This window comes from Magnolia sinica, chromosome 8 (genome assembly GCF_029962835.1).
Source record: "Magnolia sinica isolate HGM2019 chromosome 8, MsV1, whole genome shotgun sequence".
NCBI classification, from domain to species: domain Eukaryota; kingdom Viridiplantae; phylum Streptophyta; class Magnoliopsida; order Magnoliales; family Magnoliaceae; genus Magnolia; species Magnolia sinica.
The window spans coordinates 27329740-27351534 of NC_080580.1; the positions used below are offsets into that span (position 1 = coordinate 27329740).

At 39.1% G+C, this 21795-nt stretch overlaps 1 protein-coding gene across 2 annotated transcripts in view; it reads left to right on the forward strand.

The window, feature by feature from the left end:
* The first annotated feature begins 236 nt into the window (after positions 1–236).
* The window catches only part of LOC131253138 (uncharacterized), a 44362-nt gene continuing 22803 nt past the window's right edge, over positions 237–21795 (forward strand). The window contains exons 1-13 of one of the 2 annotated variants that reach the window (XM_058253974.1): positions 238–550; positions 1165–1234; positions 1652–2266; positions 2804–2989; positions 3114–3227; positions 8965–9023; positions 9150–9216; positions 9453–9504; positions 9592–9684; positions 10120–10203; positions 10331–10755; positions 13472–13533; positions 15013–15082. In XM_058253974.1, the coding sequence (XP_058109957.1) occupies positions 504–550; positions 1165–1234; positions 1652–2266; positions 2804–2989; positions 3114–3227; positions 8965–9023; positions 9150–9216; positions 9453–9504; positions 9592–9684; positions 10120–10203; positions 10331–10755; positions 13472–13533; positions 15013–15082 (1944 nt within the window). In that variant the 5' untranslated portion in view covers positions 238–503. Of the gene's footprint in view, positions 551–1164; positions 1235–1651; positions 2267–2803; positions 2990–3113; positions 3228–8964; positions 9024–9149; positions 9217–9452; positions 9685–10119; positions 10204–10330; positions 10756–13471; positions 13534–15012; positions 15083–21795 lie in introns of both variants that reach the window. The other variant, XM_058253973.1, reaches the window with a different exon arrangement.

Here is a 21795-nt window from a genome sequence, read left to right on the forward strand (position 1 = left end):
GTGAAAATAGAAGTTTCGGAAGAAATTTTATAATTTTCCATCAGCGTAGTCCGTATGAGTCTGTAACCAGGTTCATCTTAAGAATGAACGGTCTAAATAATATTTCCAACCATATGGACGGAGTAGATTTTATCTAACGAACATGGTGGACCTCAAAGAGATAGTAAAACAGGTGGTGTAGATGAATCTGGTTCATCACATCCCCACACTCTGTTCTGATTGAAATCTCATCATTAACGCCCATTTCCCAACTCTCTCTCTCTACGCTCGATTGCATGTGCCGCACCGACGTCTCTTGTTGCTAATATTTCTAATAACTAATAAACGAAGATAAAAGATAAATAAGAAAGAGAGCGTAAAATCTCTAATAACTAATAAACGAAGAGGCGACGCGTATAAGGAGGAGAGAGTGAGAAAGCAAAGAGAAATTCAGTTGCAGAATTCAAGGGATAGAAGATCCAACGATAGAGCGATCCGAACCGTTGATCGATCGGTGACCGAAGATGAAGGGGAAGAACAGCTTGCCGATTATCACCTTCGAGCACAAACGGTAATCTCTTCATATCCTTCCACGTGTCCCTCTCCCTCCCTAACAGAGTCCCCGCTCGTTCTCTCTTTCTCTTTCTCTCTCACGCATCCGAATTCTAGGGTTTTTTTTTTGTCTTCTTTTCTCCCTTATCTTATTTTTTCTGATTTTGACCGAACCACGCCGGCGATTTGTGGGAAATGCGTGTTTTGTTCTAGATCGGTCTCAGTCGTCGGCCGATTCTGCCGTCGGTGGCGATCTTTCGGCTCTTAGACTATGAATGAAGGCGGCATCGGATAGATATATTCTTCTTGTGCCGCTTTCGTTTTGATATCTGATGGACGGTTGAGATCCGTCTGCATTTAAGGGTTTAGAGCTGCTGTTTCCGTTTCCGTTTCTTGATCTGCGGTAGCCATGCGGGCCGCTGTCTGTAATAGGATGAGGAATTCTCTGTTGACCGTAGTTGAATAGGCTTTCTATGGCAGTTGAGCTCAGGTAGATGATAGCCCACATTGTTGAAATTGACACCTCTGGTCTTCTGATTTATGGATTTTCTGCTTTAAATCTTGCCGAGAGTTGGGAATGTACTATTCTCTCTCTCTATTGAATCTACTGACGGCAGTTTGGAATTTGAATAGGGATGCCTATGGGTTTGCCGTGCGGCCGCAGCATCTGCAGAGGTACCGAGAGTATGCAAACATATACAAGGTACAATGTTGGTCTTTTCCTCTATTTTATGAATATTTTCTTTTCTTTTATTTATTTATTTATTTTTTTGAGAAAATTGTTCTTCTGTTATTTTTTATTATCTATGTTGGCAGTTGTGAAATGTTATGTATTGTATGTGAGGAAGCTATGAATAAAGCGTCAGATAGATTGAGAGTATCATTTTGGTAGTATTTTATACATTCTTTTTTAATGAGTAAGGTATTGCTAGCGAAAGTGATAAATAGTGCTTTAACTATATTAAGGTTTTTTTTTTTTTTTTTTTTTTTAAATTATAAATTTAAAGAAGTAAGAAAATCACCCTTGATGGATATATTAAATAGAAGTATGGATGTAATGATATAAAACGATATTTTGAACAATGGTGATTGTTCTAGCTGTTTTTTGTGGTGCTTGCAGGAAGAAGAAGAGGAAAGATCGGAGAAATGGATGAACTTCCTTGAAAGGCAGGCTGAGTCAGCTCAAGTTCCTGTAAATGGGTTGTCAACAGAGGAAGAAAACACAGAGGAAGAAAACACAGTGTCGGGTGCTCGTGATGCAGAGCAGGAAGAAAGAATTGTTTTGGCAAAGGATGCAGAAGATGATGATTCGGGTGTAGGAAAATCCGATGTTTTGGAAGAACTCAGTTCGGAAAAGGAGAAGCTGAAAAAAGAACCGAGAACCCATGAAGTGACTATATGGGCTGAGATAAGACCCTCATTGAGTGCCATTGAACACATGATGAGTTTCCGTGTTAAGAAGAGGAAGAATCTTTCAAAAAATGGGCGAGATGCCGGAAGTGGTGGTCATCTTGCAACAATTGAAGAAGCGGGAACTGTGAAAGGGGCTCCTGAAGATGATTCTGAGGAAGAGTTTTATGATGTGGAGAGATCAGATCTGGTTCAAGATGCCCCTTCAAGTGACAGTGCCAATCCAACTGGTGATGGAGCTCTGCCCCTCGAACCATTCTTTCCTTGGAAAGAAGAGTTGGAATGTCTTGTACGTGGAGGACTTCCAATGGCTTTCAGAGGAGAGGTACACTTAATACTATTGAGTTTGCAACTTCTTAAAGTTGAGTGACTATTCAGTAGTCTTGAACCAAAAAAAATATATAGTTTGCAGGGTACAGTATTTTGTACATGTAGGGCCATGGTTTGTGATCTGCACTATTGATTTGATGAGTCCTGGCACTGATGGTGAGTGCCCCAAAGATTACCTAGAATGGAAGACAACAATCCTTCTATCTGTGGCCTACAAGTACATAAAGGCAATTCATTAAAAAAAGAAAAAGAAAAAGAAAAAACGAAAAGAAAAGAAAAAAAGCAACTGTCAACGTTTGATGAAAATCTGCTAAGATGTAAGGGTTAGACTCTTTCAATCTGGGAATATCTTCTCAGGCATTCCTTGTCCATACTGGGGATCATAAGATCAATGGTCTGGATCACAGCTCCACATGTACAGACTTGCACCTCAGCAAATTCTACTTCGGTTGGGGCTTGTGGATCAATAATTCCTAGTTGAAGTTTGTTCTTGGCAGATAAGCTCTCTCTTTCCTTTCCTCTTTGATAACAGCTGTGGCAAGCGTTTGTGGGTGTGAGGGCACGCAGAGTGGAGAGATATTACCAGGATCTTCTAGCTCAAGAACCCAATTCCAGGAATGTTAAAGACGCTGATGGCTCCCTTTCAGATGATCTCAGTAAGGGGTCAGATAAGGACCGTGGAGGTGCACCGGAGAAATGGAAAGGACAGATTGAGAAGGTCATTAGATGCATGGACTTTGAACTTTGAAGTTCAATCTAGTCAATTTTGTAGGTGCTACCATGTTTCACATGCGATTTTATCCAAGTATCTCAGTTGTCTGACTTATATGTTGTTTTTGTAGGATTTGCCTCGAACATTCCCTGGCCATCCTGCTTTGGATGAGAATGGTAGAAATGCTTTGAGGCGTTTACTTACTGCTTATGCTCGGCACAATCCCTCTGTTGGGTACTGCCAGGTACTTGGTTTTGAAATAATTCCTACTTTTCAACTTCTTTATATGTTCAGATGGTTATGGGAACATACACTGCCTCCATTTCATCTACGCTCCATGAATTGAACTTACTTGTAATCTTGTCATTTTTCCTTTAAATTCCAATATCATGTTATGAGTGCGTCTTATCTAGCATGTGTTTGCATTTTTTATTTTATTTTTATTGTGCTATACAAAACAATACACTACTAGTATACTATGGATTACTTATCTTTAATCACCATATTATGCTAATAGTATGGAAATTACTCTTACTCTATGAAATCTTCAAAAGTAATAGCTGTGTAAGAACAATTGTAAGGGAAAGTCATTAATCTACACTTTGATTCTTTTTCTCAACATTTGATTTTTAGTCCTTGACATCATTTTCTAGAGTCACCCTTACTGGTCCATAATGTTCTCCTATTTTGTTACCAGTAAGCAGGCTTTAGCTTCTAGTAAAAGCAGGAGCTATGATATCCATATATGGAGGGCTCTCAGTGAGCTGGCTTTGGGCTTGGGGAAAATTGAATTTTTGATTTGGCTGGGCCCAACTGGTTCAAAATCTGGTCCTAAACCAATCCAACTCTGGCCCCTTGACAAGCCTAGATGCATGGATACATATACAGATGTAGATACTGTAACAGGGGTATAGATTCTGTGTTTTCTGACATTAGTAACATGGGTAACCAACCTGTCAGATAGAGATCATGACAAATTGTTTGGTTTTTCCCATCGGGGTGGTGGAAGCTCAATGTGGACTGGGGTTGATTGGGTAATGCAGGGTGTTCAAAAGGGGGAGATTATCAGAGATGACCAAGATAGAACAAGCTTGTTCTCAAGTCCTTTCGGGTCGTCACTCCAGTTGTATGGACTTGGCAGTGTCATCAGCTGGCCTTGGCTAATTTTGGATCTTTGGATGGGTTTCTTATGAAGGAACTCAAAAATCATATTAATGTTGGTCTTGGAATTAGGCCGTGCCCGTCGAAGTGTTATTTTGGGACGTTATTGGTATTAGAGGGCTGTTGTCATTGTTTTCAGCTTTGTTTGTGTATCAAGGGAATGTTTTTATGTGGCGGCACTTTTTCTAGTAATAATAAAACGTCTTTACCTCACCAAAAAAAAAAAGGGAGAAGAAAATTTTGAAGTAATGAACCTAATGCAATAGTGATGCATCCAAGCTCCTTGACACAACATTCTATCACCCAAATGAGACTGCTGGGTCCCACGTGCAGTCAGATCATATTGGTGTGCCCCATAGGTGGTCCAGTGAGGTTCTAGACCCCATTCACATGCTGTTTATCCATTTACTATGACATGTGTGGTGTTGACAAATGTGCCCTACTCATCTCAAAATGTGTATGGCTTAAGTATAACTTTCAATTTTTTTCTTAGTAGTTAGTTTCCTTTATAATTTAAAACATGATTAGCAAGGAGCGGTGTTATCATTGAATTAGGAAGCAGGTTTGCAAAGGCTTGGCTATATATACCCATGTTTGAAAGAATGGATGAAAAGGATTTGTGTAGCTGACCCCAATTGGTTGGTATAAGGGACTATTTGTTTAATCTGAAGTCTAAAGCCAAAATTTGAAATTTGAATCTGAGGTCCGAAAACTTGTTTGGTAATTGTCTGAAAGAAGTGCTGAAGTATGAAAATTAAGTACGATATCTGAAACAACCCGTTTGTTAACAAATGCCTGAAATCTGTTAATTTGACACATTTGCCCGTCTCATTTTGGAGATGTGGTCAGATCCGTGACTCTGGGGCCCACCATGATGTATGTGCCTTATATCCACACTGTCCATCCATTTTGAAAACTTATTTTAGGGTATGATCCAAAAAATTAAGCATATCCAAATCTCAGGTGGACCATAATACAAGAAATACTGGTAATCGACCATTAAAAACTTCTCTTGAGCCACAAAAGTTTTTGATCAAGCTGATATTTGTGTGGTCTCTTCATAGGTCTTTGTGACCTTATCAACAGGTTAGATGACAATAAACATTTTGGTGGCCCCTTTGAAGTTTTTAATGGTGGGGATTCAATCACGATTGTTTCCTGTTGTAAGGGAAACACCCACTAAGGTGTTACCTGGGTAACATCTAATCCGCTCCTAGCGTTAGTAGGCAATCCTGTCCGGATCTAGGATCCACCAAAGTCGCGCCCGCACCAACTCGAGACGGACCGTGACATATATGTTTTATCCACACTCTCCATACATTTTTCCATACTATTTTAGGGCATAAGACAAAAAACTAGGCATCTCTAAGGCTCAAGTGGGTCACACTATAGGAAACAGTGGGAATTGGGTGCCTACCGTTGAAAACTTCTTGGCGCCACAGAAGGTTCTGATCAAGCTGATATTTGTGTTTTCTCTTCATCTAGGTTTGTGTGACGTAATCAACTGGCTGGATGGTGAATAAACATTATAGTGGGCCGTAGGAAGTTTTTAATGGTGAGTGTTCAATCATTGTTGTTTTCTTGTGGTGTGGTCCACTTGAGATTTGGATTTGCCTCTTTTTTGGTCTCATGCACGAAAATGATCTCGCAAAATTGGACAGTTTTGATATAACATGTACAACATGGTGGGGCCCACATAACTTGACGTCAGGTTGGTGGTGTGTGGCACACCATGCAATCCGCTTCCACTACTGGCAGTCATACCCAAGGATTTCCTGCTAAAGACTTTTGCGGAAACTCCCTGCGTTGGGATGCTAGGTGGGGCCCATCGTGATGTTTGTGTGAAATCCACCCCGTTCATTCGTTTTGGAAGCTCGTTTCAGGAAAAGAAACTAAAAATGAGGTGTATCCAAAACTCAAGTGGGCTACGTTACAAGAAATAGTGGGAGTTGGGCGCCTATTGTTGAAAACTTCTTGGGCCCACAGAAGGCTCTGAACAAGCTGATATTTGTGTTTTTCCCTTCATCCAGGTCCATGTAACCTCACGAAGAGGTTATATGGCAAATAAACCTCACAGTGGACCCTAGAAGGTTTCAACCGTAGTTGTTTAATTCCCACAACTTTTTGTGGTGTGGTCTACTTAAGCTTTGGATGTGCCTCATTTTTTGGTTTCAAGCTCTAGAATGATATGAAAAAGTTGATGGACAATGTGGGTCTAACACCTAAATCATGGTGGGGCCCTGAGAAGTTCTATAAGTTAAAAGTTGAGTTGTGTATTACGCAATCCATTTCGGAGAAAAAAAATCTCTTTGGCAACATGCGTAGGGGTAAATTTGGGAGCAATTTTTTTTGAAGGATTTACGGAGCCCATTCTGTATTCACCATTAAGCCAAGCCTCCATTGCCGAAAAAATTATGCAAAAATCACGGAGCACTTTCCACGTTCTGTGTTAACAAACATCACTTAACGTGGAGCGCTTTCTGAGTTCCGCATTTTGGGATTTTTTTCAGTGTTAACAAGCAGGCCCTAAGTCAAAGATGACGACGACGACTCTCATGGTTTGAAACAAGCTTATTTGATGGTTGACTCGTTTTCTTTAAGACACGTTGTGGTTAATTCATGGGGTGTGAACCATGTTTCGAAACTTAGTTATTTGATGCTTAAAGTCTCTCTCTCTCTCTCTCTCTCTCTCTCTCTCTCTCTCTCTCTTGTAAAGAATGTGATGGGTTACTTCATGGTTTGAGAAGGAGAAGAGACGAAAGGGGATTTTGAGAGATGGATGCAAGAGGTTTTTTTGTAAAGATTAAATCAATCTCTCATTCACTATCCTTTTATTATAAAACCCTAAACAAAATGTCATGGTGTCTTAAGTAGTACCAAAACGTAACACATCCACCCACACCCATACACAATACATAATCCCCACTTACACCTACATCTACACAAGCACACAAAAAACACATGATCTCCTTACACTTGTAGGTCCACACATTTGAGAGCCAGGGATGAATCATTGGATATTGTTATTGGTTTTCTTAGAAAGGGATGCAGATTGTCTGTGAAAAACTTTCACAAGAAGTTCCTGTGACTGAAGCTAGGTAGGGCCCACCGTGATGTTTGTGAGAGATCCACCCCATCCATCTGTTTTTCCATATCATGTTAGGAGATGGGCCCAAAATTGAGGCAGATCCAAACCTCAAGTGGGCTGCACAACAGGAAACAGTGAGGATTAGATGTCCACAGTTGAAACATTCGTGGGGCCACAAAAGTTTTTGATTAGGCTAATATTTTTGTGTTTCTAGTTCATCCCAATAGGAATGACCTTATGAACGGTATAGATGGCACATAACACCACAGTGGACCCCAGGGAGGTTTCAACGTTAGGCATTTCCCTACCCACTTTTTTTGTGTCATGCAGTCCACTTGAGTTTTGGATCTGCCTCATTTTTGGGCCCATGTCCTAACATGAGCTAGAAAAACGGATGGACGGGGTGGATTTCTCACAAACATTGCAGTGGGCCCCACCTAGCTTCCTGTGGCAGGAAGTTTCTGTGAAAGGCTATTTGTAGGCCATCCGTGTCCGAAAGGAAGGATATCTGGCCACATGAATCGTTGATATGTTCTTATTCCCAATGTTGTGCCACCTTATTACTGTTGTCCACTTCAAACTCACAAGCTTATAGGCTTTCGGTGGGTTGCGTGCGTCCATCTGTTCCATGTGGTAGATCTTGTTGAACCCCACATGTCACAGTACAGAACCTTGCCATTGTTCTGATGCTTAACCCTTGCCGGTGGATCTCCTATGACTCCTAACTAATGCAAATTGAAGTCTTAAATGTTTTAATTCCTAAGTCCTCTCCCCTCTCGGGTTTTGTACTCTTCTCCTATTGAGCATGTGAATCTTTTTTAACCTAGATGACTGAGTGTTGAAGTTAATCGCTGTGATTATGCAAGATGCTCCATTCACTACCGACCAAGTAGAGAATTTTGAATCCAAGTCTAAACCTCCACTTTCATGGGGCAACAAGTTTTTCTCCTCTCAAGCAAGTGAATCCCTTTGTTTAACCCGGTGAAATGTAATTTTTTTCATCAAAAGAACAAATGCTTACAAGAAAGGGAATAAAAAGGAAACTTACAGAATTTTGTCAGGCGGCGGTCAAGCTAAAACAGAATTATACAATAGACTTGTAATGACATTCAATGCCAAAATTTTCTCATTTGATATTGCAGCTGTCAGCCTGAAACTAAGTTGATTTGGTTCTCCTCAAATCTTATGTTTGTGATAAAGCTGCATCAGGAAGTGAGCATGAGGGCTTGACATTGCTTTGATTTTTCCATCCCGTTCCTCATTTATGCGGTCCTTTTTTGCAAAAACTGTCCTGCGTCATGTTATTCAATTTGCTAGCTAAAATTTCAGATGTGTAGCATATAGAGTTTCCTCTTTCTTCTTTTAGTAAAAATATCTTTCACTTGAACAATAGAAAAGAAAAGAAAATGTTGGTAATGTATCTCTCCACATCCTTGTCAGATGTGTTATTTTCGAACTTGGTGATTTAAATGTTTGGCTGTGGATAGCTTGAACTTTGTAATTTGCATGAAGTGCGGCATACTATCAAGTTTATATGTATTTTGGGCTTTCTAATATGCTGTCCCACTGAGGCATTTTTATTTTATTACGTGTTTTTATTGGCTGTGCACCTGTCTGCATTTTGAAATTTCTATACAGACATATATTCTATCTGCACTGTTTGATGAAATTAATAGGCCTCTTGCAACATGGACTTGATGCTGGCATTTTCTTGGGTTCTATGCACATGCAGGCCATGAATTTCTTTGCAGGCTTGTTACTACTACTTATGCCTGAGGAAAATGCTTTTTGGTATGTCTGTGGGTTGAATGTCAGGGTATTCTCCAACTGTGAAACCTAACCAATAGGATGTTCATAGTGAATAAGTAAAAGCTGCATTGCTTATGCCAGTCTTAAATATTTGCTGAAATCATTCAGGACTTTGATGGGTCTCATTGATGACTACTTTGATGGCTACTATTCGGAGGAAATGATCGAATCTCAGGTAATGTTTATTTATTAGTTGTTTCACTCTTTAGAGTCATTTGGTAATTAATTTCTTATTTCTTCATGACTTGAGTTGGTGCAGTGGAGGGAACTGAATGATTGATAGGCTAAAGGCTTCTAGTGGATAGTGTTGCATTGTTCCATATATATATATATATATATATATATATATATGTATTATTATTATTATTTATTTTTTTATTTTTTTAAATTCAAGTTCTTTTATTTCTTCAGGTGGACCAACTTGTTTTTGAGGAGTTAGTGCGTGAAAGATTTCCAAAATTAGGTTTGTCTTTCATAATGATTATGTATATGTCGTGTTTTTCTTTCTACCTGCAAATTGATTACTTATTTATCTATGCTTTTGGTGCAGTTAATCATCTAGATCACCTGGGAGTGCAGGTTGCATGGGTCACTGGTCCCTGGTTCCTTTCCATTTTCATGAATATGCTTCCCTGGGAAAGTGGTCAGGTTTTATTTTGATATCAAAGTCATAAAAAAGTAGTTATAGTTCTAAATCAGTTTATAGGATTGGAAGACCAGGTTTGGGCAGTGCCAGGTCAGGCCCTAGTCAGCATGTCCAACATGAACCTTGAGGCACTATGCCCCAAGCCCAGCCCCGACCCATGGCAGGTTCACCACAGCAAGCCCAAGCCTGATTGGAGTGATACCAAAAGAGCCTGGGCCCTACCTTATTATCACTTGGGCCCAGAGATCTAGTCCTGAGCCCTAGCTCATGGGCCTGATGAGTCAAACCTGCTTAAATCTGGGCCAGACCTGTAAATCTGCTGAGCACTTAGCCATCTCCATGATTTTGCACTTGCATGCATTTTAAGATTTTGGTGGGAGTAGCTATTTTGTGAAGCGTACCCTGGTTTATGGTGCCTTTCTTCAACTGCAGTTCTTCGGGTGTGGGATGTGCTTCTATTTGAAGGAAATCGGGTCATGATATTCCGAACAGCACTCGCTTTGATGGAGTTATATGGTACTGGGTAATTCACATTTTATTCATGACCAGTCTATAAACCTAGAGCATATTATCTTGATATCCCAACTTCTTGGAAAGCAATTTTTTGAAGACTTGAACTTTGATCTTGCTTTCTGCTTTCTAGGTCCAGCATTGGTTACGACAAAAGATGCAGGTGATGCAGTTACTTTGCTGCAGTCTCTTGCTGGCTCAACTTTTGATAGCAGTCAGCTAGTCTTGACAGCTTCAATGGGTTATCAAGCTGTAAATGAAGCAAGATTGCAAGAGTTGAGACAAAAGCATCGACCAGCTGTAATAGCTATTATTGAGGAAAGGGCCAAAGGGCTTCGTATTTGGAAGGATTCCCAGGGTCTTGCAGCTAAGCTATATAGTTTCAAGCATGATCCGGGATCACTAATACCAGAAGCAAATCCAACAGAAGGATTAGGTAACATGCATGCAAATGGGGGTTTGACCCTTTCAGAGTCTGACTCGAAAAATTTAGATGACTTTCTCAACGGTCTGTCTACAGACAATGAGATGGACTCTGTTCCTGATCTTCAAGAACAGGTATGTTTTTCAGGTTCTCCCAGAGTCGATATGTTTAGACTTTTGTTTTCAGAGAAAGAAAGATAGTTCATATACTTTTTAGGCATGTGAATGTCCAGCAATTCAAGCTAATATATGGATTCGAGGATCATTTTTCTTAGTGGCAGTTTAACATAACAAATTTTGATCTTTGCAGTATTCTTTTATTTCATTGGCTTAACTTTGGTAACTGGTACATATCCATGATATATACAAAGAACTAGCAATTTCATGCTTTCTTTTGTACGTTTTTCCCTTGTGGATCTGGTTGATTCCATTTTCAGTTCGGAGAGGGATAAACTCACTCATGGAGACTAAGCATTTGCTTCTAGCAGTGCAACTCAGTTGGGCTAGGTCAGGTTGAATTTTCAACCCAAGCCCAACCGCACCTCAAGAGAAGTCCCGAGTCCCTACGCACCCAAAACCCAACCCGAGGTATTGAATTCTCAGCCCTAACTTGAGCCCAACCCAAGGCCTGATGCATACAAAGATCCACTCCCATACTAGTGCCTTCGCATATATAATTATATATGCAGTATATTAGACATATAGGATATAGTGTTGGGTTGCCCTAGGCCTCAACGTAAGCACAACCTGTCTGGGTCAGGTTGAGGGTTTCCAGCCTAAGCCTGATCCTAACTCAACCCACCCCTACTCGTCCCAACCTAGAGTCTGACCCAATTCACTCTCCTATCTGCACTCGCTCCTTAGAGAATAGAATCTAGATGATAGACTACACAGAATAGTGAGTATTTGAGAACCAAATCCAAAATTTCAGGTCCCCAGCCAATGGATCAATACTATCATTTTCATTAATCGCCTGTCCCTACTAGACCAAAGAATACAAGTCTAGTGGAACCCACCCATAATTGCTCGGATTTTCCCATGGAATTTCCACCTACATCCATTTCGAGCATCCAGGATGGGGTGTTTTCAAAACACCATTCTTCCCAGTGTTTTAAATATCAACGATATTGGCGGATATATCCCACGATATATCTTGGTATCCTACATGTGTGATACGCAACACACAAGTAGTGGGACATATCCCACATGTTCGATCCGGTGAGTGTTTTTTTAAATTTCCGATCATTTTTTTTTCTTCTATAAATTATGTTAAATCAGTGTCAAATTGTTACAAATCCATGAATTTTCATGTTTTGCATGAAAAATCGTGGATTGGGAGCTTCCATTTCAAGATTTGCAGGAGAAAGACCTAGTTGTGGAAAATTGAAAAAAATAAAAAATTTCCCAATTTCTCGCAAATCGGTTGCAATCTTTGTGTCAAAACATAAAATCAAACATGTATGTTACCTGATCTTGTGATTCTTCTTTTACTTTTGAATGTACTGCTTATGTTTCCACTCGTCTTCTTACATTTATAAATTATATTAATAAAGTTTGAATATACTTGCATCGATTCAATTAGACAGTGCATAAATTAGGGCCCCATATCAGTTATGTGCACTTGTTTTTTGTAATGTTTTGACTTGTAAGTGTGTATTGATGTTTTCTTCTTCTTCTTCTTCTTTTTTTCCTCTTTTTTTTTTTTTTTTTTTTAACAATCATTGAAATTTCATTGAAAAATTCGACCAATTTCCAATGTTTCCCCATGTTTCCAACAACAGGGATACATTACGCGATACAACCGATATATCCCATGCAATAACTGATGCGTATCTATATCCCAAGGGTGCGATATGTAACACGATACTGATATTTTGAACACTGATTCTTCCAAGGCCTATTTCCATTTTCTCATTTTCCTCTTTTGCAAAATTTCTAGAACTTGACCTTTGGGATTGAGGTAGTTGTCATCATCATAGCCTTGCCCCAACTATTTGGCGTTGGCTTCTCATGCATCCTTGGCAGAAGTTTAATGACTAGCTGCCCACCTGACATAAACCCTTATCCTTAACATCTTGTTTCATTCACAGAATAAATATAAATATAAAGGATAGACGACCTCTGACTCTAGGAATGAGTGCCTATAAAGATTGGCCAGCCTTGCTGTGTAGTTCACATATTTTCTCATTTTCTTAGATGAAAAAATTATCGAGAAAATGCTAAAAACACAAGTCGGCACTTCCCTTGAGATAAGCATGATCTTGAACAGAGTATCTGGTTCTCTCTCTTTAGATATATATTTCATTTGTGCACCAAACTAGCTCTTACCTAGGTCTGGACTGGCTAGCTCACCCTACCGGTGATTAATTCATCTACCAGGCAGAATTTTATCGATGATGGTGATTAGGCACCATTGATCCCAAATGGACTCCTGGCTTGATGAGGATCGTTAAGAATTATCTGCATCTACAATGAACATATATTATACATGTATATGTACATAAAATTTATTGTATGATCTATGAGACCATTTCGTGGAGCTTTATGGTCATTTTTGTAGACATTGCATTTGATTTTGCTTGCTTTATGTACTTGAACATTTACCTTCACAAACTCTCTCACTTTCAACCTGCTTTCTTTGCCAGTATTTTGTTACAAATTATTGTGATACATTCTATATCTTAAATGAACTTTGGTCAGTTTCTTTTTTATTTTATGCACATCCCTTTATTGCAGAGAAGTTCATGCAAAACACGTTTCCTGGATATCACTTCTGAATCACATGAAAAATTTCAGCAATTTTCTATCACACTTTGCTTTTGGGTTTCTAAGTAAAACGGTTCATGTCCAGGTGGTATGGTTGAAGGTTGAACTCTGCAGATTGCTGGAGGATAAACGATCATCTACCCTCAGGTTGTGGTAGTTTCTGAAATCCAGTTCAGTTTTTGTTTTTACTTATTTATTTATTTGTATATAATTATGTGAATAATCATACTGCATGCTTCTCTAGACTAAACCCTGATAAAATTTAGAAAAAACATCATAATTTTTAGGATCATACTCTGTGTTTGGGTTTCTGTTGGGCTTTTCGTTATATGTTTGGGTTAGAGTCTTTAGGTCTATATGTGATTGTTTCATATCATCTCTAAGCAAGGGGGGTATCATTGTAATTTTCATATGATTACTGATTTCCCTAATAATAAAACGGAGAGGTGGGTGTGTGTGAACGCTTGAAGCCCTCTCTCCTTCTCTTTTTCCTCTCATCTTTCTTCTTCTCTTCTTTTCCTTTTTCATGATTAAGTACATGGTATTAGAGCGGAATTGATCCGATATCTTGCCCTTCTCTCTCTCTCTCTCACTCTCTCTCTCTCTCTCTCTCTCTCTCTCTCTCTCTCTCTCTCCATCATTTTCTTTTCTTTCTCCTTTTTTGGGGAAACCCTAACATGCTTGGGGCTGACCTAATCATGTGTGTATAAGGCCTACTTTTATGCTCTACCCGTGTGATGGGTCAAAGTGGGCCATTTCTTATCTATAGTTGAATCTGCTGTCAAATCCAAGGGTTAAGGTCATATAGGAGTTATGTGAAGATTGTTGATGGTACAAATCGAAGAAAAAGTGTACATATGATTGGTGATTGCCCTAATAATAAAAGAGAGAGTTGGGGGCTTGCGAAGGCTTGAAGTCCTCTCTCCTTCTTCTCTTTTGCTTCTCATCTTTCGTCTTTTCTTCACTTTTCTTCACTTTTCTTCATGATTAACTATAGACATCATACTGGGGACAAGAAACATTTCTTTCTGTGATCCCAAAAGGAGCTTTTGTAGTGTTGGTTGCAAATTCCTGTTGCCGTTTCCTTTCATTTCAGTCATTATTCAGAAAATTGCCATTAAAAATTATTCAGAAAAATGACTGAAACCTTGAAACTGTTCCCAATATTTATTTTGTTTCAATCTGAAATATTACCTTAACTGCATAGTTCTTCTTCATCCTTGAACATGCATGCATCTTTTTGGTCCTCTTGATGCTGATTGCTTCACAACTTATGTCATATCACAGCTTTTCCAATGGGATCTGAACAGAGCAATCTCAAACTGACTTATGTCAGAATTACTGATATCTTGAGTAGTGTTTCTTGGATCAGAGTCTAGGAATCTAATGTTCAGATCTCTAAATGGAAACCAATTCTAGTAGATATAGGACTCTATGATGAAAACCTCTCTGTTGTGTGTGTGTGTGTGTGTGGGGGGGGGGGCGCGCACGTGTTGGAGCAACATTGAAGGTGGTGTTAAGCATTTGGATTTGCGCGAAAAAATGGTTATAAGGCAGCATCTTAAGTCACTTTTTCCATAATATGTGGCATTGAACTTCCATTTTTTTTCCTTGTTCTTTTGACAGAGCTGAAGAGCTTGAGACAGCACTAATGGAGATGGTCAAGCAGGATAATAGACGACAATTGAGTGCAAGGGTATGCTGAAGCATGTTTGGACTAAATTACTGCTCTTACTTTGTTATTATGTCATGTGGTGTTTATCAGTAAAATATGAGAGAAATATGCACCATTTTTGTTTTTAAAATGGAAGTGACCAACACAATTTTCAATCTTTTTTCTCTTTTATTGACTTGAATCACAAAGAGCTTGAGACAGCACTAATGGAAGTGACCAACTGATGTTTGGCATTGCATTTGACTTGCTGCATGCATGATGTAGTGGAGCCTGGTAACGATTGATATGAAAGGATTTATTGATTGTTGTGGAAGTGTTTAGGTTTTTGCTTTAGACTTCAGGGTGCTTCATGTTCTCCAACCACCCCCCTTGTATATAGAGATCTGTTGTTTTTGTGCTTCAAAATCCAAACCCTGACAATCATATTAGACCTATTTTAGAATATTTTCAAATTCAATGCATCTATTCTCAAGCAGTTGATTCTCCCATTCCAAAGAACTAGCCACTATTCTCCCGTTCCAAAGAACTATCTTTAAAGAGTGGATATCCTAAGCAGCACCAATCTTATTAGAGATTAATATAGCTTTTGCATTTCTTTCTTTCGTTCCATTTTCCTTTCTTTTCTTCTTCTGTGTGAACTGTATGTGTAGTGTACTGGCAGTTTTCTCTTGGCCTTTCAAGCTCTCTCCTTTCTCTCAATGTCATTCTCTAGGGTCTGTCATGATGTTATATTTCTCAACTTATTCGGTCCATGTTATTTCTCCATTATCTAGCCTTTACTGAAAGAAAAGAAGAAAAGAATAATTCTCTGAAATTGTCCACTTGTTCACATGTTTGGTCTGTATCAAGTCAATTATTTTTGGTTCAGCTCTATATTAATCACCTCCAGATGCATTATCTAACATGACATTAGAGTGAATTTAGTTCAATGTTCCTTTCTGAACCCAATTATGCGGTGGCATCTCTGCTTGTTTTTCTTTTTATCACTTATTTTCATTAATCATCAATGCCTCACCTATTCTATTGAGAATCCAGCAGCTCCTAAGCTGATTCAGTTTATGACATACCATCTCCAAGGATATTAAATGTCTACTCTGGGATCTGCTTTTGTTTATTGCAATGTCCAATCAATTCCAAATTTCTACCCAATGTCATTTGATTCTAATTTCAGCTTCTCTTGTTGGCAGTTTGTTCACTATCCGGCCCAAGAAAAAAATGACGGAGAGGAAAATATTATCCACCGTCTCATGCCCAGCCACTTGCTTAGTGTTAATATTCAGTTGACAACTATCAGCTAGCGACTCTTACACCAGATGTCAACCTCCCTTACCATTAGGCCAAATAGTCTCAAGCATCTCCAGCTGCTTTGTTATCTCCAATCAATGTCCTTTCCCTCTAGCATCTCTGTTAAACCTACAAGGTCATGTCAGTTTCAAGAACTTCACTAACTCTCACCTGCCAAAGTTGGTGGACAGAATTTTAGAGTTGGTTAATAGAGCTCTCCTAGCGAAATGGATTTGGCTGTTTGGAACATAACCAGAAAGTCTATGGCATGAAATTGTGGCGGCCAAGTATGAAACCTCTCCCCAAGGATGGAGAACCAATGACTCGTCCCTCTACAGAGCCTCGTTCATCTGGAAAAATATAGCCAAGTTGGGCCCCATTGTGTTTGATAGGATATCTTTTATTTTGGGGAATGGCGAAAGAATTAGATTTTGGCTTGATTATTGGTGCGGCTCTCCCACTCTAGCAGAATGATTTCCTTCCCTGTTTTCGATTGCCATAGATCGTTATACCCAGTGTCCGTAATATCGGTATCGCGTTACATATCGCACCCTTGGGATATGGATATGTATCGGTTATCGCATGGGATATATTGGTCGTATTGTGTAATGTATCGTTGTTGTTAGAAACATAGGGAAACGTTGGGAAATTGGTCAAATTTTTCAATGAAATTTCAGTGATTGTTAAAAAAGACATCAATACAACTTTTAAAAAAGACACGAATACATACTTATAAATCAAAACATTACAAAAAACAAGTGCACATAATACGTTTTCTTTGTATAAGGTCCTAATCTATGCGCTGTCTAACTGAATTGATCCAAGTATATTCAAAGTCTATTCATATAATTTATAAATGTAAGAAGATGTGTGGAAACACAAGCAATACATTCAAAAGCAAAAGAAGAATCACCAGATCAGGTTACATACATGTCTGATTTTATGTTTGGACACAAAGATTGCAACCGGTTAGCGAGAAATTTTGTTTTTTTTTTCAATTTTCTGGAACTTGACCAATCTCCTCCAAATCTCAAAATTGAAGCTCCCAATGCATGATTTTTCATGCAAAATCATGAATTTGTAACAATTTGACATTGATATAACATGATTTATAGAAAAAAAAAGGGGATTGAAAATCGAAAATGCTCATTGGATCGAACATGTGGGATATATCCCACTACTTGTGCGATTCGTATCGCACAGGTGGGATACAAGATATATCGTGGGATGTATCGGCTACTATCGCCTATACTTAAAATACTGCTTATACCTCTTTTGGGAATTGTTTTTTCCCCAATGAAAATGGTGAAATGTGGCTTCCCCAATTTAGAAGAAATCTTTTAGACAACGAAATAGAAGAGTTTACTGCTCTTTTGTCCCGGTTGTAGGAGATCTCTCCCAAGCTTCATGTGGAAGATGCCTTGCACTGGACTCTGTCTTCTTCATGGATCTTCTCTGTCAAATCATTCTGCCGATTCCTACCTTCTCCTCAAGATCAGATTCGCTGCAACCATATGGGAGTTATCTAGAAGTATGTTGTTTCGCTTAAAGTTTTGGCCTTCAGATGGCTCTTAGGGAGGAATCGAATCCTAACAGTTGACAATCTGCAAAAAGAGAAATGATCCTTCCTAATGTCTGCCTTCTTTGCCTTAGGAATGAGGAAAGTGTGGACCATCTTTTCATTCACTGCCCTTTTTCTCCTGACGTTTGGTGGGGAGTCCTCAGACTAGCCAGAAATTCCTAGGTTATGCTAGGCTTAATCGATCCTCTCTTCTCTATGTGGCATGAAGACTCGGGAGAGGTTGTTGGAAAAAGGAAATGGAGATCCCTTCTTCTCATTGTCTGTTGGTCTATTTGGGCGGAACGTAATAACTGCTGCTTGAGGAACATAAGTATTTCTTTGGCGGGAGTCTTCTCCGAAGTCCTTGTTCTCTTTAGTGGTTGGGCTCGCTAAAGCTTATCGGGGTCCCTTTGCCAGACGAGGGTCTGTTTCTCTGTATTTTATTTTTTCTTCCTTTTAACTTTTGCTTAAGTTTTATTTTATTTTATTTTATTTTATTGAGGTCTTTCTCTCTTCCTTGTTGTTCCTTTTTCCCTTTAAATAAAATCTCATCTTTCCACAAAAAAAAAGTTGGTGAACAACATCCCTCTCACCTTCTCCCTTCTTTTCTCATTATATTTTTCTAGACAGAACCCTCCATTTGTCTCTGCAGATCTTTGTTAGTGGCATCATCCTGAGAAGTTAGATTTGACACAATATTTCTCCTTGTACTTGGTTTCTTAGTAATGCTATTGTTCCCTCTCCTCTCTCTGACCTGCCCTAGTTTTATTAAAATTGTTGACATAAGAAGTACTAGCATGCAAAATGTTGGAAATTATAAAAGCCTCAATGATAGTCTTACAGCTAGCATATGTGTGGAATCTCTTGGAGGAAGCCAATTTGCTGCAATAGGTTTAGAAATGGGGGCATGATGGTTACACGGATGGGTTTTTATTGGCATATTCACAAGTCACATTGGTCAGTTGTAGTGGTGCAGTCACGCCAATGCGAGTATCGCTTTAGAAGTTGTGGAGCATGGTGGAGCTCATCATTCTTTTCTCAGGATGGTCATGCCTTTAGTTTTTTGGCCGTTAGCTCTTCCATCATTTTGGTGGTGGACTAAGATGGAAAATGAGAGGATGATACCACCATGTCACGGGCGTTGAGGTTGGTCCATGGAATTTGCAAACTTTGGATCTACTAGTACATATGTGAGGCCTTTACATAATAGAAGAGTGTAAAGAAATATGGAATAATTTGGAGTCTTGTAGTGTAGTATAGAGTAGAGAATTCTAGAGTAGTCTTCATTTTGATAGAATTGTGTAGAGATCTCTAGAATGTTCTGTAGTTAGTTTTGGTATCTAGGAATGTGAGTCTAGAATGTTTCTAGAGTGCTCTTGGCTATTCGATGGATGACATGTGGCACCATCCTAGCTATTGATGCAAAGAGTCAAGAGAGTTCCTAGTTCTATATAGGGGGAGAGCTCCTCATTTGGGACTCAACTCCTTAAGAGTTGCAATCTTCTCTCACAATGAAATACAAGCTTTCGATATTCGATCTTGTCCTCCTGCCTTAGGGTGTAGTACTTGGTGGTGCAGGTGGGAATTGTTAGGCCAATTGGGGTTTGCTACACGAATCCTATTTCACCATTACACTCTATTGAGGACCATAGCCTTTCATTATCATCATCTAAGCCAATCCCAACTAATTGGGGTTATCTATATAACTATATGATCCTGTTCCACTATTCCATTCTATTGCGGACCATATCCTTAATTAAACCATAGGTCATCAAGTCTTTTCATACTACCTCCAACCATGTCCTTTTGGGCCTTCCCTTTGCCCATTTAAAGCCTTCAACTTGAACCAACTCATTCCTTCTAAAGCCTTCCCCTTGCCCATTTAAAACCTTCAACTTGAGCCAACTGATTCCTTCTAATTGGTGCAATTCTCACTCTCCGCAATGCATGGCCAAACCATGTAAGTCTACTTTCCCTTATCTTATTACTTGTTGGTGTTTCTCCTAAGTTCGCTCGAATGTATTCATTTCTAATTCTATCCTTCACCTTGCCACTCATTCATCTTTGCATCCTCATTTAAGCCATGCTCATCCTATGAACAGGTTCTTCATTAATTGCCCAAACATTCTATCCCATAAAGCATGGCTTGTGTATAACCATCCTGTAAGATATTTCCTCAAGTTCGATAGGTTTGCTATAATCACATATACTTCTAAAGGCACATCTCCACATCATCCACCCGACTATAGTTCTTTGAGCAACCTTGTTCTTAATCTCTTCCCTCTCATGAAATATCGAAACAAGATATTGAAAATGGTCATTTCAAGGTACTTCTTATTGGCAATCTTAACTAGTTCCTCGTTTCCACTCGTATTATTACTAAAATTGCATTTCATATACTTCTTTTTAGTCTAACTAATTTTAAAACCTTTAGATTCTAAAGCATCCCTCCAAACTTCTGGCTTTGTGCTTATCCCCTCCCCCTCTCCCTTCTTGTCAATCAAAATTATGTCATCTGAACCTCTTCTTGTAAATGCCTTGTCAGGTTGTCCAGAACCAATGCAAAAGGATATGGGCTCAGTGTTGATCCTTGGTGTAAACTTATAGTAATTTGAAACACTCATCTCTCCACTGTTGCTTCCTTATACATATCCTTAATTATATCAATATATGAGACTGCTTTCTTTCCCAATGGCCACCAAATTAACTCTTTAGGGACCCTATTGCATGCTTTCTCTAAGCCAATAAAGACCATATGGAGATCCGTTCCTCTCTAACGGGTGAAAAGTGGTAGGTGTCCACCAGTGTTTTCAATAGCGCTGTAGCGTAGCGTACGCAAATAGCGTAACTCCCTGGTAGCATAAGCTACAGGGTATGTAGCGTAAGCTATAGTGCATGTGACGCTACGTGTAGTGTAGCGTACTGTGTGGTGTAGATAGTGTAAGCTACCTGAAATCTCATTTTAAGTGTTTTTTCTATGTTAGTTTAAATCCTATTTTAAAATGATGATGACTTATACCTATGATACGTGGCACTACATTAAACTAATCTGGACCATCCAAATTGTGGTCCATATCGTGAATAGAGCACTTAAATCAATCCGGACCATCCAAATTGTGGTCTATATCATGAATTTGTGATGTTTCAATGCAAGAAAAAAAAGAGATCACGCTTAGAGATGTCTAAAGGCAAAGAGCATGAAATCAAGTGGTTGATGATCCGGATTCATAGTCAAGAACTCGTAGAAATCATGCATTTTGTAAATTTTATCATATTTTCTATTATTTTAATTAAAAAAATATTAAGGATTGTGTAGCTTACGCTATAGAGGACCAAACGCCATGCTATACGCTACATGCTATTTAAAACGCTGGTGTCCATTACGGCCATTCATGGCTTGGCTCCGATAACACAATTTCAGGAGGATTTGGTATAAGGGCATTGGATCCCTTTAGTCCTACAAAACGTATGACGTTAGGTTGGGGTTTGGTGAACCAACTGGTCACTCTAGTTGAAGTATCGGGCTCCTTTTTGTTGCCTAGGTTACACTTTCGGAATACCAAGGGAATTTCTCTCTGTACTCCCCCCAATCTTCAGTTTACGCCACGTTGACTTTACCTCGTGGAGTTAGAGCGATGGGGAATCTCCATAGAAACTAGCCCCTTAGATTTTGCATGTAGGAGATTGAGACAACCTCAAGGCTATTGGGATTATGTGAACTTCAAAATCCAATTCTTTGAATCTCACTCAAGTAATTTTTTATGATCCTCAAAATAGGAAGATGTTCCTTCCAAATGTTTGCTTAATGTGTCTAAAAAATGCGGAATATGTGGATCATTTGTTCCTCCATTGTGCATTTGCCAGGGAGGTTTGTGTTTTGTTTATTCAG